The 14,808-nt window shown below is 41.9% G+C and overlaps 2 protein-coding genes across 19 annotated transcripts in view; one reads left to right on the top strand and one right to left on the bottom strand.

Moving 5' to 3' along the window:
• The window catches only part of LOC109481816 (liprin-alpha-1-like), a 41,320-nt gene extending 37,652 nt beyond the window's left edge, over positions 1–3,668 (top strand). For 16 of the 18 annotated variants that reach the window (XM_019784414.1, XM_019784420.1, XM_019784422.1 and 13 more), the window contains one exon: positions 332–493. Coding sequence is in view for 2 of the 18 variants with exons in the window: in XM_019784412.1 (XP_019639971.1) it covers positions 332–354 (23 nt within the window). In the remaining 16 variants the exon portion in view is untranslated. Of the gene's footprint in view, positions 1–331 lie in introns of all 18 variants that reach the window. The other 2 variants (XM_019784412.1, XM_019784407.1) reach the window with 1 other exon arrangement.
• Positions 3,669–11,779: 8,111 nt separating this feature from the next.
• LOC109481775 lies at positions 11,780–14,556 on the bottom strand. Its single transcript, XM_019784365.1, has 4 exons — positions 13,370–14,556; positions 13,271–13,293; positions 11,950–13,233; positions 11,780–11,874 (listed from the first exon to the last, which is right to left on the bottom strand). The coding sequence occupies exons 1-4, from the start codon at positions 14,554–14,556 to the stop codon at positions 11,780–11,782; spliced, it is 2,589 nt and encodes an 862-aa protein (XP_019639924.1).
• Between the last annotated feature and the right edge of the window lie 252 nt (positions 14,557–14,808).

Genomic DNA, 14,808 nt, shown 5'->3' with positions numbered 1-14,808 from the left:
TTTGAAACTAGGGGTCAACAGGATATTTAACACGTTTGCGGTCTGTCTTCTCTTGTGTTGCTGTCTCTATACTATTTCAGCATTCATCCCAATAATTTTTTGTATTTGAAAGTGTTGGGTTAAGGAGATTGAAGCTACTTTTACTTGTTATAAGGAGAAGTAGAAACTTACCTATTTAATTTGTCTACAAAACACAGTCGAATTTGTGCCATCTCATGTTAGTGAATTCGTCCCTCTGACCCTCTGTTTTTCTTCATTTTGTCCATGCTTGTTTGCATGGTTTTTACAGGCAGGTTTGACTCAATATTTACATTTTTTTTTCAAATTTCAGGTCACCCCTCAGAGATGACTTGATGGTACAGTCCGTCCTGTGTGCCCGATCACACATCAGCTACACAGGAAGGGGCGGGGGAGGTGGGCGTGGCGTCTCCATGGACACCAGCCTCTCCCGACCCCCGTGGAGACAACATTTTCGAAAAAAAAACACCACACCACATGTAAACACAACCAATGCCGACAACAACCGTGTACAGTTCTACTCTTCCATGTCCCTCTCTCCCCGTCCGGGGGTTTTCTCGGGCCCACTTTTGTGAATATTGAAATACTTGTACTTAATTAACGACCGTGTTCTGCTTGCCACGTGCGTGATGAGTCCTCCGTGCTGTATTATTGTGACATTTCACCCGAGCGATCGTCTAGAGGTATAACTGATCGAGAAGAAACAAAGACTGTCATTTTTTCCGTCAGTACTTGGCGTTTAGGGGATTGAACAAGAGAGTAAGGGCTTCTTCCTCAGTACATAGTCAAGCCCCCAAAAAAGTCCCTGTATTTAATAGATCCTTACGAGAGGAATGTGTAACAATTTAAGACATCTCAGAATGTTTTGTAGATGAAGAACAGATGGATAGTAGTCTCCACACACCGCAGAAGGCATCCTGGCTACAGATTTCGCACCGAAAGTCCTCGCCAACGAGAAGACAAAAGAAAGCCTGGACCACAGCCAGTGATCTTTGCAATTGGTGAAATGTTGGTCAGGTGTTATCACGTCCAAAAATGGCTGCACGGCTGTAGTGAAAAAAGAGGACGGGACAGTAGCAAGGCTGAAATGACGATCGGTACAGGACAAAGGCACCCGTCCTGTTTTCGGATAAAGTACAGGATGACGCGTAGGAAGCATTCGAGCAACATCTGGTGCGGAGGAATGTTTCCTGTTCCACAGTCCACATCTACAGTGTTAGCTGTACTATACTCCACGTAGAAGTGTCCCTCCAGATGTCATCTTCTGACCCCCCTCTGACACAATGGACTCTTCCTCTGCAAAAAAACATGGACCGACCCGCTGTGAAACTTTGACATCATTGGACGGGGTTTTGGGACCAGTCCACTCATGTAGAGGGGGTTTGCCGAATGGTTCAACCAAAAATTGTTATCACTGTATGAAAACGTAAAGGACAGTCTGAAAATGTAGAGCTATTTGTAGACAACTGATGTTTTGTTTCTCCATCATGCATAGCTAGTGACGTGTATGTCGGAATCATGTAGCCCCCTACCCCTAACACCCCTACCACTCCAGATTTGTAAATTACTCTGCAATCTGTAGCTATAGTAGTCATGATAATTCTCAAGAAACGTAATAGCAATAACCCCCCCTTCTTAGTCCTGGGATGTACTCTTCCCTTGGTCTGCATCGTTTATTTATATGCAAAAAAAGGATGTCTTCTACCCGATAATGTAGCCAGGCCAGGATTCTCTGTAATTTGTGTAAGTATATGATATATTTGGCTCCATTTTTGTATGAAAAATAACATTATATTCCAAACAGTTAATATATACTCATTTGAAATATCTCTCCATGTATAGTTCAGAATGTGTTCAGACAGTGGGCAGTTGCAGCTATGACTTATTCCCCCCATAATGAAGACATTGGAAGGACTAAAGGCTAAAGGGACAACATTCTCTTCACTGGTTCGCCCTGTTTTTTTGGCACCACCACAGGAGCGGAGCCATTTAGATCAGTTGTCTCAGTACAGGACAATAGTAGTGTTGATGAGATCTCTATCCTTTATGTGGGTAGGCACTCATGATAGACTGGAAAGGTTTATGATAGTTCTACTAGAGAAGTTGTGGTTTTCCGTGGTGTTTTAGGCACAGCACGGGCATTCACGTAACTGCGTGCTGCGTTCTTCTGGTGCTGTCTAAATGTATCATTGGTCAGTTCAAACCACAAACAGGGTACAAAAAAAAATAGGTCAAGCCATTTTCCAAACAAACAAATTGTATTGTGGGGCTCCTTGCTGTGGCTGAGACAAGTAGCCGTGTGTACAGCTGCCTCCTGTTGTGACCCACTCAACAGCTCCTCCTAGGGGAGGTGAACGGTATTGCAATATTCCGATTGTTGCACCTTTTCCTTCAACATGTCAGAAGGTTCCCACTAGTCACGATTTCAGCACTGCTCCTGTTTGGGAATGAAACACAAATACTTTTTGGCAGTTTTTCATTTTAAAGAAAGGATACCAGGAAGTTTTTCCCCCTGTATTTCGTCTTGGGACCACTACTTCAGCTTGTAGCTGGCTGTACTTTCTCACCACTCGATGGAAAATGCCGTACAGTATACATGTTCAGCACTGTGTGCTAGATAGAGAGTATGCAAAGGAGGAGCAAAGGGTTTCTCTCAAAGGGAAAACCAGTTAGGTGTAAGGTTGATGGAGGTATGATGGTGTTTAGTCGACCCCAAATTTTTTACCTTGATCTTTTAGGTCACAAACAGGAGCATGCTTCATTTATAAAGACTCGTAGTCTAGTAAGAAATGTACAGAGATTTCAAAAAATAGAGGTTACATACATTAGATGTCTTTACAGTGTCCCTATACCATGAAATTGTACAGTATAGCAGATGATCTTGGATAATTGTGAGAGAATGAAGGAATTTACAATTTAGCTGCTCAAAGATGTGTTGTTCCGTGAATCCCCTATGTGTTTTCGACATCAAGAGTTGAGAGGGAGCCACCATGGTGTAGCAGTGTATGTTCATGCTTGTCTAGCAGTGTGGACTGGAAACGTTCACACTCACTTCTAAGTCTGGATGGATGTGCAGAGCTGGAAATGTGTTTTACCCCAATGTAGTCTTGGCCAAAATATTCCTCTACCTTTCACCAAACCTGAATCCAACATAGGGTCCAAATTTCAGCCGCAAATTTTTTTGTTGTTGCCAAAAAAGTACTAGCATACAGCATGTACAAAATGTATTGTCTGAACTCCTCATTGCAAGTCCTATTCATGACCACTTTGTGAAATTGGCAAGAAAACCGCAGCAGTTATATAGACGTGTCATGTAGCAACAAAATAAAAGATGTTTTGATGGGATAAAAAGCCCCCGATTTTAACAGGTCTTCAGTAGAATCAGATCCCTGAACAAGACTATCAAAACATATTTCTTGGCCTGTTCATGAGTAGTACATACTGCCACTTCAGACAACTGTTGTTGAGGGGGATGAAAGAATGAGTGAATGGTGGCTCCCCATTGGTCAGGCCTGCAGCTGCCCACATATAGTAGACAGAGTAGGAAGTACAAGACTGGCACTCGTCAGAATGCAATGACATGCTTTATACATCATGTATCATAACTATACAGAATAAATCCAAACAGTAAGTTATTGTTTGTAAAGTCATGGTGCACTGATGCCTTTCCTTTTTGTGCATGTATGTGTGGATGTTACTTGTTGTACGTAAGGCCACACCAGTTTGTTTTGTTGTGGTTTTCAAATTTTTTTGAAAAAATGTAAAGCAGTAGGGCGAAAACAATAACTAGAAACTTAACATTTGCAAAGCAAATGCATAATGTTTACCTTCGCACATGGTCAGCTCTGTTCATTCTTACTCAAATACATTCATATATATGGTCAGACAGGAGTCTAAATCCTTCCTACTATAAGATTGCAACATTATGTAACCCAACACCAGTTACCATGGTGACATGTCAACAAATCAGGTCATTGGCCATGTCAGAGGTTAGTGTTTGGAGAAGAGGAAACTGAGCAAAAACAAGATGTTTTCCTTCGGTAAACATAAAAACAGACGTAGGCATTCTATGATAGCCCCAAAAGCTATATTAGGATGGCATCAACATACCAGGCTGGTTTGTAACTCAATGAATTTCAAACTTTTAACCAAACCACTGCATTAATGGAAAAAAAAACTGTAGCAACTCAATGACAATGAAGGGACTTTCTTAAACTCTTGGGACGAAAATATGAACATTTTGGATTTGATTCATAGTTTGAGATTTTTTTCTGGTTCAGAAAAAAAGGGGCCAATCCAAGAACCGACAAATTAAATTGGTGTGACCTAATCAGAGATACTTAGAGTGATACATAAATTCATGTGTTTCGAGAACCCTCAACATTCATGTGTATATACTGCTAGAATACAAGCCTCCGTCAGGTTTTAGAGGCAGCTGAAAAGAAATTAGCCATTTTATATACGCAGTCAATAATGCAGGGGAGTTGTTTACGTCTGCTAAATCTACTTGAAGTAACTGCGTCTACAGTTACAGCCTCCTCACTTCCTTCCACTCTACTGCATTAAAATACCAACAGACACACATGGAAATATACACCAAAACGTAATCCTTACCCGGAGTTAAAAATACATCTGATTCATCATTTTAGTGCATTGTACTTATATTCTATTATAAATCATTATTAGAAAGGCTTACTATTACTACTACCGAACACGGAGGTTGGGTATTTTCTATTACTATAGAGAAGAATGGTTGCATTTCTGTAGTTATTTCCATAAGCTATGTGTATCGATATCGCTACAACTAGGCTGAAAAATGTATTTCTAGCCCTGATTACGTGAACAAGAATTTGCATCCTTCATACACATGGTGCAAAAATGCGCCACCAAACGGCCGAAGTTATCACTGCAGTACACGCATCCAGCAGTAGCATACAGGTGAAGATGATTCGAGTGTGTTAGTCCATGGGCAGAGACTGATTTTTTGTACCACTGAGACGGACCAAGGCTACCGTAGATTTTTGAATCTGCAATAACCAAAGTTTATTTTGATCTATGATAGCAAGTCTGTATGAGTAGCTTTCTTGCTGTAATCACGTGACTAAATGACGTCATCAGAATGGAACTCTTGCCTTAGGACTAAATCCAAAGGGCCCGGAAAAATATCAAACATCAATAATTCTCGGCGAAAATTGGTTTGTAGACAAAACATGACACAGTAATCACAACACAATAGATTTTTTGCCGATATTCTGCATTTTTACGCATTTGAACTCCGATTTTGAGGGTAATTGTGTAAAAACTCATTGTTTACTTCCCAAAATCAGGCATTTATTCAGGCTACCTATCTGTAGTTACGAGTGTACGAGTGTGACTTTTCAGCTACTTTCCGACCAAAAATTGTGAAGAAGCCTTAAAAGTTATACCATTTATATAAGTCATAAGCGTGCACCTGTGGTGTTTCTGCCACTGTAGCAATTTTCGAGCGCGTTCGCGAATGGTATACTTTCAACAGTTTTCATTACAAAAAGATAGCTAACACCAGGAATGGACGAAAGTAATCGATGAAAACAAACGTCGCAATTCACGGAGAAAGGAAGAAATCCTACCTCTTTAGGCTTGCTGGTGCTTCAGGACTGAAAGAAACTATTCAAGTTTAAATGTGCGCCTTTATTTGCTGTTGAAAATTGTTTTGTTGTTCGTTTTTGTGGAGAGAAATCCTGTTGTGTGACTGTCATCTAACGCGGTCAGCCTTCGAATGATACTGAATTCGAACATAAACAAAATTGCTGCTTAGCAACTGCTTGTTGCCGCACATTCGAATCTGTAAACAACTCTGTTGCTTAGCGATCTTTTGTTGTCACGGATTCAAATTTAACGGTCTTCTAACGCAGTGTACGGGCACCATCAGACACGACCGATGAAAACAAACACGCAAAACATGAAAAAAGGGTAAGACAATCCTACCTATTTTAGGCCTACAGGTTCCCAAGGTGGTGAAAGAAACTATTTGTGTTAAGATGTGTACCTTTATTTGCAATTAAAAAGTGTTTGTAATTCATTTCCTTCAGACCGTTCCTGTTGTGTGGGCGCCTTTCGTGTGAACGAATTCGAAAGTAATCGATGAAAGCAAACGCTCAATTCACGAAGAAAGAAAGAAAATCCTACCTCTTTAGGCTTGCTGGTGCTTCAGGACCTGAAACAAACTATTTATGTTTATGTGTGCCTTTATTTGCCTGTGAAAATTGTTTTGTTGTTCGTTTTTGCGGAGAGAAATCCTGTGTGACCGTCTCCTAACACGGCAAGTCTTCGAATGATACCGAATTCGAACATGTAAACAACTTTGCTGCTTAGCAACCACTTGTTGTCGTCACGCATTCGAAGCTGTAAACAACCCTGTTGCTTAGCATGTTTGTTGTCACGGATTCAAATTTAACGGTCTTCGAGCGCAGCGTACGGGGACAATCAGACACGACCGATGAAAACAAACGCGCAAAACATGAAAAAAAGAAAGACAATCCTACTTATTTTAGGCCTACAGGTTCCCAAGGTGGTGAAAGGAACTATTTGTGTTAAGATGTGTACCTTTATTTGCAATTAAAAAGTGTTTGTTCATTCCCTTCAGACCGTTCCTGTTGTGTGGGCGCCTTTCGTGTGAACGAAAGAAATCGATGAAAACAAACGCTCAATTCACGAAGAAAGAAAGAAAATCCTACCTCTTTAGGCTTGTTGGTGCTTCAGGACCTGAAACAAACTATTTATGTTAATGTATGCCTTTATTTGCCTGTGAAAATTGTTTTGTTGTTCGTTTTTGGGGAGAGAAATCCTGTTGTGACCGTCTCATAGCGCGATCAGCCTTCGAATGATACTGAATTCGAACATAAACAAAATTGCTGCTTAGCAACTGCTTGTTGCCGGACATTCGAACCTGTAAACAACCCTGTTGCTTAGCACTTGTTTGTTGTCACGGATTCAAATTTAACGGTCTTCTCGCGCAGCGTACGGGGACAATCAGGCATGACCGATGAAAACAAACGCGCAAAACATGAGGAAAGGAAAGAAAATACTACCTCTTGACAGATGCCCAGGTAAGAGGTAGTATTTTCTGGCAGAGGGCGCAGGACAGAACCATCTGGAAGACAACTTGGAGAGGCGCGACGCTCCCCGGAGCATGCGGTGCTGAGTGAGTGAGTGAAATAAATTAAAGGCACACATTAACATAAATAGTTGGTTTCAGGTCCTGAAGCACCAGCAAGCCTAAAGAGGTAGGATTTTCTTTCCTTCTTCGAGCGTTTGCTTCCATCGTGCCTAGATTACTTTCGTTCACACAGTGAATCAGCAGTTGTCGTCCTGTCCTCTTTCTTTCCTTTAATTACATCTACACTTATCCCACTGTCGTGACTCATTGGCCATAGTTATACATTAGAAGCAGAATTTCTTGGGTTTTTTTTCTGGAAAGAGGCCAAAAATCCATGCGCGCACGGACGTCATCCATAAAAATTACTTGGTATGGCCTAAATAAGGACACTTTACTTATTTTTGTTAGTGTTGCTTCTATTTGTATGTGTAAATAAAGTGCATATTGCTAACGTTAAGATGTTAAGTATGTTGTTACTTTTTCTTAATCCTCAAAAAATATATAAAAAAACTGTTGGTGAAATTAAGATATTGTTGATATACAGGCTTCTATGTATTATATACGGTATATATGTACTAAAACACATCAATCCTCCCTTCTCCATGGGTGTTCTCTTGTGTCAAACAATACGTCTAGTATGTAGTATTGAGGTCACAACTGCAATGCATGGAACTGATGGTGAGTTCAGCACCAAGGAGAGGTCCACACTTATGATTAACAAATGGGGGGGGGGGCATCCACAAGTTGGGGATATAAACACTTGCTGCGGCAGAAGGTATCCTGATCGTTGGGTTTGGCACAGAAAACAAATCCAAAATTGTGCGGCGAGAATAATTACTTTTGAATGGTGGCGGAATGGTGATGATTAATTATCAAGAGCAATAATGATTAATGTCGTTCGCACCCCTATATAATTATCACACATGGTACGTTCGACCAGGTGCAGTGCAGCTGTGTGACACACGTTGGCGTACGTGAGGCGTGGTGTGCGGGAATCCTCTCCAACTTTTGGGGTACATTTTCGGCTTTTTGCCCGCAATTAACCGTCTAAAGTGTACAATACATCGTCTGAACGTTTCGATGTCGGATTTACGCCGTTCTTTGGATGTTTGAGGGAGAAAAGTCGTTTTTCCTGACAGGGTGAAGTTTGGAAGAAGAAACGAAGGAGCGCGGAAAATGGCGACTGCCATGGCGGGAAGGACGGCGTGGTGCTGAGAGGACTTGTTCTTGCGAGGTAAGACAACAAACTACCTCCTTGAATGTACATGTTTGTACTTCCAACAAACCTGTAGCAACATACCAGGTTATAATTCGTTGTGTTAACCGTTATTTTCAGTACAAATTTGCGTTTCGTGGAACGATAAGAAAAAGCCTATTCTCGTACACAATTGTGTTGTTTTAGGCCTTTTAGGCCATTTTAAGTATTTTTGATAGGGTCAGGTTGCTTTCTTGGCTATCATGGTTTTGGGGAACACTAAATGTACGTTTCGCTGCTAAAACGGTTACAAACACGTTTTGTATCGTTGGAAATTTCCGCAATTTGGTTCAGGGAACACCTTTTGGAACGTACCGCACGTGTGCTTAATTAAACCCACTCAACGTTCCCGCCAAAAACGTCGCGTAAACAAGACTTCCCAAGGCCAAAATTAAAATGGTGTATCCTTGCTTTCGAATCAGAGGTTGTCACATTGGATTTTATGCTTCATTGCCAAATTATATCTTATTGATATATAATTGTATTGACTGTATTGTTCTGATTTGATTTTGAGGTTGAACTATGCAATCTTGGTCCTTATTGTATCATTTATAGTATCCATAGCTAGTGTTAGTACTTTGTCTTTTTATTGTTTAATTGCATGCAACTGTGATGACCATTTCTGTGGCTTATGTTACATATTTTATGTGTAGTTTTTAAAACAAGTGTACCTCAGCATGGCGGCAGCTTATCTCGTTGCTAGGGCGACCGGCCAGTTGCTACGGGGATTGTCACGTGACATAATAATATAATGTCATATTTTAATTTTTGTCTGTAGACTAGTGGACACTTGGCTATATTCCTCTTTTCAAAAGTTTGTAGCGTTGTTTTAATTTTTTCCATTAGGCCACAGCAAGTAAACTTTATGGATGACATCCTCTGCAGACTCCAACTCTAATGCGATCGGGAAAAAACAAGGCAGGCAAAAAAACAAGATTCCTACGTTTTCAAATTTTGACATTATAAAGCTTGTTAAACAAAAAAAATACCTACATAATATATAATATAATATTTAGTATATAAATTCTAAAAGCCATCACTAATGTATATAAAATGCAATATTTAACTAGAAAGGCCAATATTTGCTTTGGAGCAAATACAGCGATGGGTTCACCACATTTTACGACATGGCAGGGAAAGAATGAGAAACACAAGGGAAAACAATGATTTACATTGATATAACTATAATTAAGGGTTAATGACCCGCCCCGAGGTGAATATGGTGTGATAAAGCCTTGTCAGTTGCTATAACCACCGAATAATGCCACCAAGTGAGCGCAGCGAACGAGGTGGCTTTATGAGGTGGTTATAGCAACTGACAAGGCTTTATCACACCATATTCACCGAGAAAGGGCGGGCCATTAACGCTATTATCATATAGCTTACACGATAGCCTATCCAAACTGATGCAGTGAAGAGTGACACAATGTACAATTTACCCCTTGCACATGCTGAATAGAATATAGAATATTTGTTCCATCTGGAGTCACCTGAGGTCACTGGGGGGTTCACGTTCTATCTGGGTCACAGGCAGGGAACAGGTGTTCTTATGGGAGTCACCTGAGGTCATCGGAACACAACTCAAGTTATTTTTGGATTTTTTTAGAAGTAGAGCCGTGTTCTATTGGGTCACCTGAGGTCACATGCGTGTGATTATTCATTTTGTTTAATGTATGGATTGGGATGAATAAATACCCGATTTTGACTCTATTTGTGACATTACGGCGACATAAAGAATGTGGAATGGAGCCTTCTGATTGGTCAACGTCACCCGGCTATATGATAATATGAAGTAAAATACAGTTGGATAGCTATTCCCTACTTTATTGGTTAGGATTTTTAATTGCATAATGCAAACTGTTGATTTTCAAAATAAAAAAAAACGTCCATGCCCCGCATTCCAATGCTGGAGCAGGAAAGCTTGAAATACCTACCAAAACACTTGAATACAGACATACTGTCAGTATGGAAATGCTCTGTGCAGGTGTTAATCAAGTTAAATCCCAACAGCCAATCAGCAAGAAATGCTCTGTGCAGGTGGAAATGGTCTGTGCAGGTGTTAATCAAGTTAAATCCCAACAGCCAATCAGCAAGAAGTATAGAGGAAAGCTGCATGCCTATTGGTTGATGCCCTGCATTCCATTGTGATGACTCATGCCCAAACGTGGTAAACAAGGCACACTAACACAGTAATACATTTGCTATAACACAGCCAAAAAACTCAAATAAAACCATTCTAAAAGCCTGTATCACAATAATTTAAAAAACGCCTAGGGGTATTTGCCCACTCTACCTCCATACCAAATTTCAGGACCTTGGGCCCTAAAATGAAGAAGCTGAATCCATTTAAAAAATGGCAGGAGGAGAAACATCAGAAAAAGCAATATGGGTTCACCACCACTTCGTGGTGTGGTGAACCCATAATAAAATAGCCAATGCTGAAGAGAAGGAGTTATCAAATATAACATTACATATATACAGTGCGGCAAGACATACAATGTATGTGGCATAGATATAGATCTCGAGGTGTATATGTGAGTAAAGCTACCAAATATCATTTCTACACAAGTGTACCAGATGAAATATACAGTCTACTGGATATCAAAGCATGTTCCTCAAACTGAATAAGTTACTGCATTGGTTCAATTTAATCCTGTCTCCAGTGCTACTTTCTAATAAAATGAGTTTTCTCGGCAGACTGGGCATTCCTATGGCACCGAAAACAAATATTGACACAGATACAACATTACTGGAATGACTGTTTCTAAATGAAAAATATCAATATGACGGCACCATTAATGGAAATGTGCGGCATGCTTTTATGTAGCCAAACAAACAATGATCAGACACCATACAAAATATTTTCATCAAATGCTGGTGTGCCTATAATATTCACAGCTCTGTGCTCAGATTACAATTGTTCCTACTAGTAGACAGTAGTATTCATTGGGTCTGGCATAGACATCTTTAAATGCAGCTCAGCTGCAGTACAAAGAAGTTAAGAATTTAAAAGAAGTTAAAATATTCAGTAAAATAAAACGTCGCTACTAAATCTATTCTTAGATATTAAACAAATTACTACAACTTTTTATAAGTGCAGTGAAGATTTGGACAATTGTCTTTCTTGAAGTAAGAGATTAATTTACAAAATGGCAACAAAGGTTTCCCACATTCTCACTTTTCAGATTTCCATGAGTCATAATATTGTGATTCGAACCGGTAAAACTCTAGGTTTAGCGTATCTGGATGTCTCTGTCCTTGCATTTTTCTACACTACTATGAGATGCCGGGTCATGTACTTAGCTACTCCCATACAGTTCTTCAGTTGAAAACCCCCGAGATCAGAGATTGACATTAATGCCGCTTGGCTACATCTGACGCTTGTTCTTTTCTTCCACATCCGTTTCGCCTTGCTGTTTATCAGCATTGTCAGGAACAGTCACATAAACGTGATCAGTGTCATTTGAGTCGGACAAAGCAGTGACGAAGTGTGCAGAGATTTGTACGTCTTCCTTTGAATCCCTTTTCATTTGTTGTTCTACAGGATTTTCTGTCACAGGAATCGTCACATTATAGGTGTGGTCAGAGTTCTCGCCAGCATTTTCCGTACTAGGAATCGTCATATTATAGGTATGGTTGGAGTTCTCGCCAGCATTTTCCGTACCAGGAAGCGTCACATAAGTGTGGTCGGAGTTCTCGCCGTCATATTCCGTACCGGGAAGCGTCACATAAGTGTGGTCGGAGTTCTCGCCGTCATTTTCCGTACCGGGAAGCGTCACATAAGTTTGGTCGGAGTTCTCGCCGTCATTTTCCGTACCGGGAAGCGTCACATACTCATTCTCTGATACTTCAGCAGCACTTGCAGAAGGGGAGACAGGATCTTTCTGTCCTACCTCTCTCCCTTCTACTTTGTTCTCTGGTAACGACATATAGTCATGATCTGATGAGTCACTGTCCTCATCAGTTTTATCGGCAGAACCCTTAGCAGTCTTGTCGTTGTCATAGTGTCCAGACTGTTCTTTGTCGCCAGATACCCCATTGGCTGAGGCTGTCCTAGCGTTGCTGTCACTGGAGTTTTGTCCCCCGTCTTTACTCTCGTTGTCGTAGTGTCCACTTGCGTGTACCTCAGCATGGAAAACAACAATATTTGAAGCTGCCGCAGCAGGTTTGTTGCTTGACGTTGCTCTTGATTTAACCAAGCCCCTCTTGTTGTGACGATGCCTCTTCCTTTTGGCTCTCGCAGCGGAGGATGTTCTTGCTGGTGCGTCGCTGGCCTGCTGCCCTGGGGCAGTCATCTGTGAGTTCTTACTCGGACCATCATCGGAGAATTGGTCGTCATTCTCATAGTGTGCTTCTCTATTTCCTCCGGTGTCTGAGAACTGGTCTTCGTTTTCGTAGTGTCCCCCTTTAGCTCCTTCAGTGTCTGAAAACTCATTGTCGTTCTCATAATGGCTTTCCGAGTCTTCGTTCGTGTCTGAAAACTCGCCGTCGTTTTCGTATTGTGCGTTCCTTGCCCCGTCTGTGTCTGGAAACTGGCTATCATTTTCGTAATGGTTTCTCGAGTCGCCATTCCTGTCAGAAAACTGGTCATCATTTTCATAGTGACCGCCCCTGTCATCGGTTCCATTGTGCCCGTCTCGAGCGGCCCTTCCTCTGTTGGCTCTGTCCGCCTGACGGGCTTCTTTACCGTGACACCAGCTCACACAAGTAGCTAGCACCACGACAATAACGGTACATCCGCAGAAAGAGCCCAGTCCGACCAGCACAAGCTGAGTAGTGGACAGGTCAAGGTCCGGGCGATTTGCTGTCTCCTCTTCAACACCTTGAATAAAATTTTTTTGTTGTTAATTCAGGTGAACGTTTGTACATTTCCATTGTTATACTTTGTTTTATTATGAACTCCAGGAACAATAGTGATGTATCACTTGTTATAACAGATCTAAATTCAGCAAACAAACTCACCTTTATCGGGCGGTGTGACGACCCTGGCTGTTGTCTGAAGCTCTTGGCTGTACGCTCTGGTGGTACTTTTCTCCATGGTGCCACTACTGACGGTCAGTACGGCGGATGCGCTTGCGTTGTCCGTATGGTCAGCTGTGACCAGACACGTGTAGGTACCCTCTACATCGCCACCAGCCCCAGGGACGCTCAACGCGGAGTAACACATCCTCCTGGTTTCCAGGTGTGTGACAGGCGAGCCTTTACAAGACGAGTTGCTGACATGCGTGTAGTTCTTAGAGTACTCGTAGCTCGGTGGTCTGTAGTCTCCACTCGGTGTGATCCATGCGAACGTCACACCTTCCTGGCAGTCTGTCTGGCAGGTGAAAGTGTCTGTGGAGGCACGGGTGTCTAACGTAACGGACACGTCAGGTGAGGCACACCTGAGATCCTCCCAATCCACACGCGGGACATACTGTACAGTTGCATTGACCACGCATCTGATGTTCCATCTCGAATATTCTCGAAGCCATCTCTTGATTTTCCTCAGCTTGCAGTCACACTGCAACTCAGTCCCCTCGGCTGTAGGCAAATATAGACTGTCGATGTGGCGTAGTTCATCAACATCTGGAATCGATGTGATAGGGTTACCTGCCAGCCGGACCGATAACTTCACAGTTGACCGAATCCCTTGAGGAACGCTGGAAAGGCAGTTCCAAGCTAGATGCAGTCTTCGTATACTGACAATCCCGACAAAAGCTTTTCTGTTGATGTGGTGGATCTGGTTATGATCCAAGTTTAAATAAACTAGCCGGCCCAGACCCTTGAAAGTTTCTGCCTCCAATCGCCTTATCTTGTTCTGACCCAGATCTAGTGCATACACGGACGACAAGTCTACAAAAGCCCCTGGTTGTAGCGCCACAACGTTACTTTCCTTGATATACAGCCTCTCTAAAACATTGTGTCGGGGAAAATCACCTACTTTGATGTTCGCGATATCCTGTTGCTCTATCCGCAAGCCTATCAGGTTTGGAGGCAATAGTGCCGGGACGCGGCGGAAAGAACAGGCCGTCCAGCAAGTCAGGGATGGTACGTAGGCAGCGAGATCGCCTTCACAGCAGTCTAGGTTTGAGGCTGCGCAACCTCCAGTCCAGGTCACAAACAGCACCACTAGAGTAAGCCAACTTCCATGTCTTGTGGTCGTCATCTTAAGAGTTGTGCCCCTTGTCAACAATATCTTGTTCAGACAAAGATCTACTGAGCCTGCTTGGCTAAATCTAACTGCCTCCTGTCGGACAATATGGAAGGCTTCAAGCCCCTAAGTCTAAGGTCCAAGTAAGTCTCATCATCATCTGAAAAGTTAGTCACCTGACGTTATGCAATGTAGTCAAGAAATGTCTAAAGAGTCAATGAGCGATAAATAGGCTTGCCTTTTTTCTATCTTATGCATGACGTCCTT

Source organism: Branchiostoma belcheri, unplaced genomic scaffold, assembly GCF_001625305.1.
Source record: "Branchiostoma belcheri isolate BF01 breed outbred unplaced genomic scaffold, Haploidv18h27 scaffold58, whole genome shotgun sequence".
In the NCBI taxonomy this organism is placed as follows: Eukaryota; Metazoa; Chordata; class Leptocardii; order Amphioxiformes; family Branchiostomatidae; genus Branchiostoma; species Branchiostoma belcheri.
Note: the sequence above shows the minus strand (reverse complement) of the source record. Positions and strands in the feature narration are given on the sequence as shown.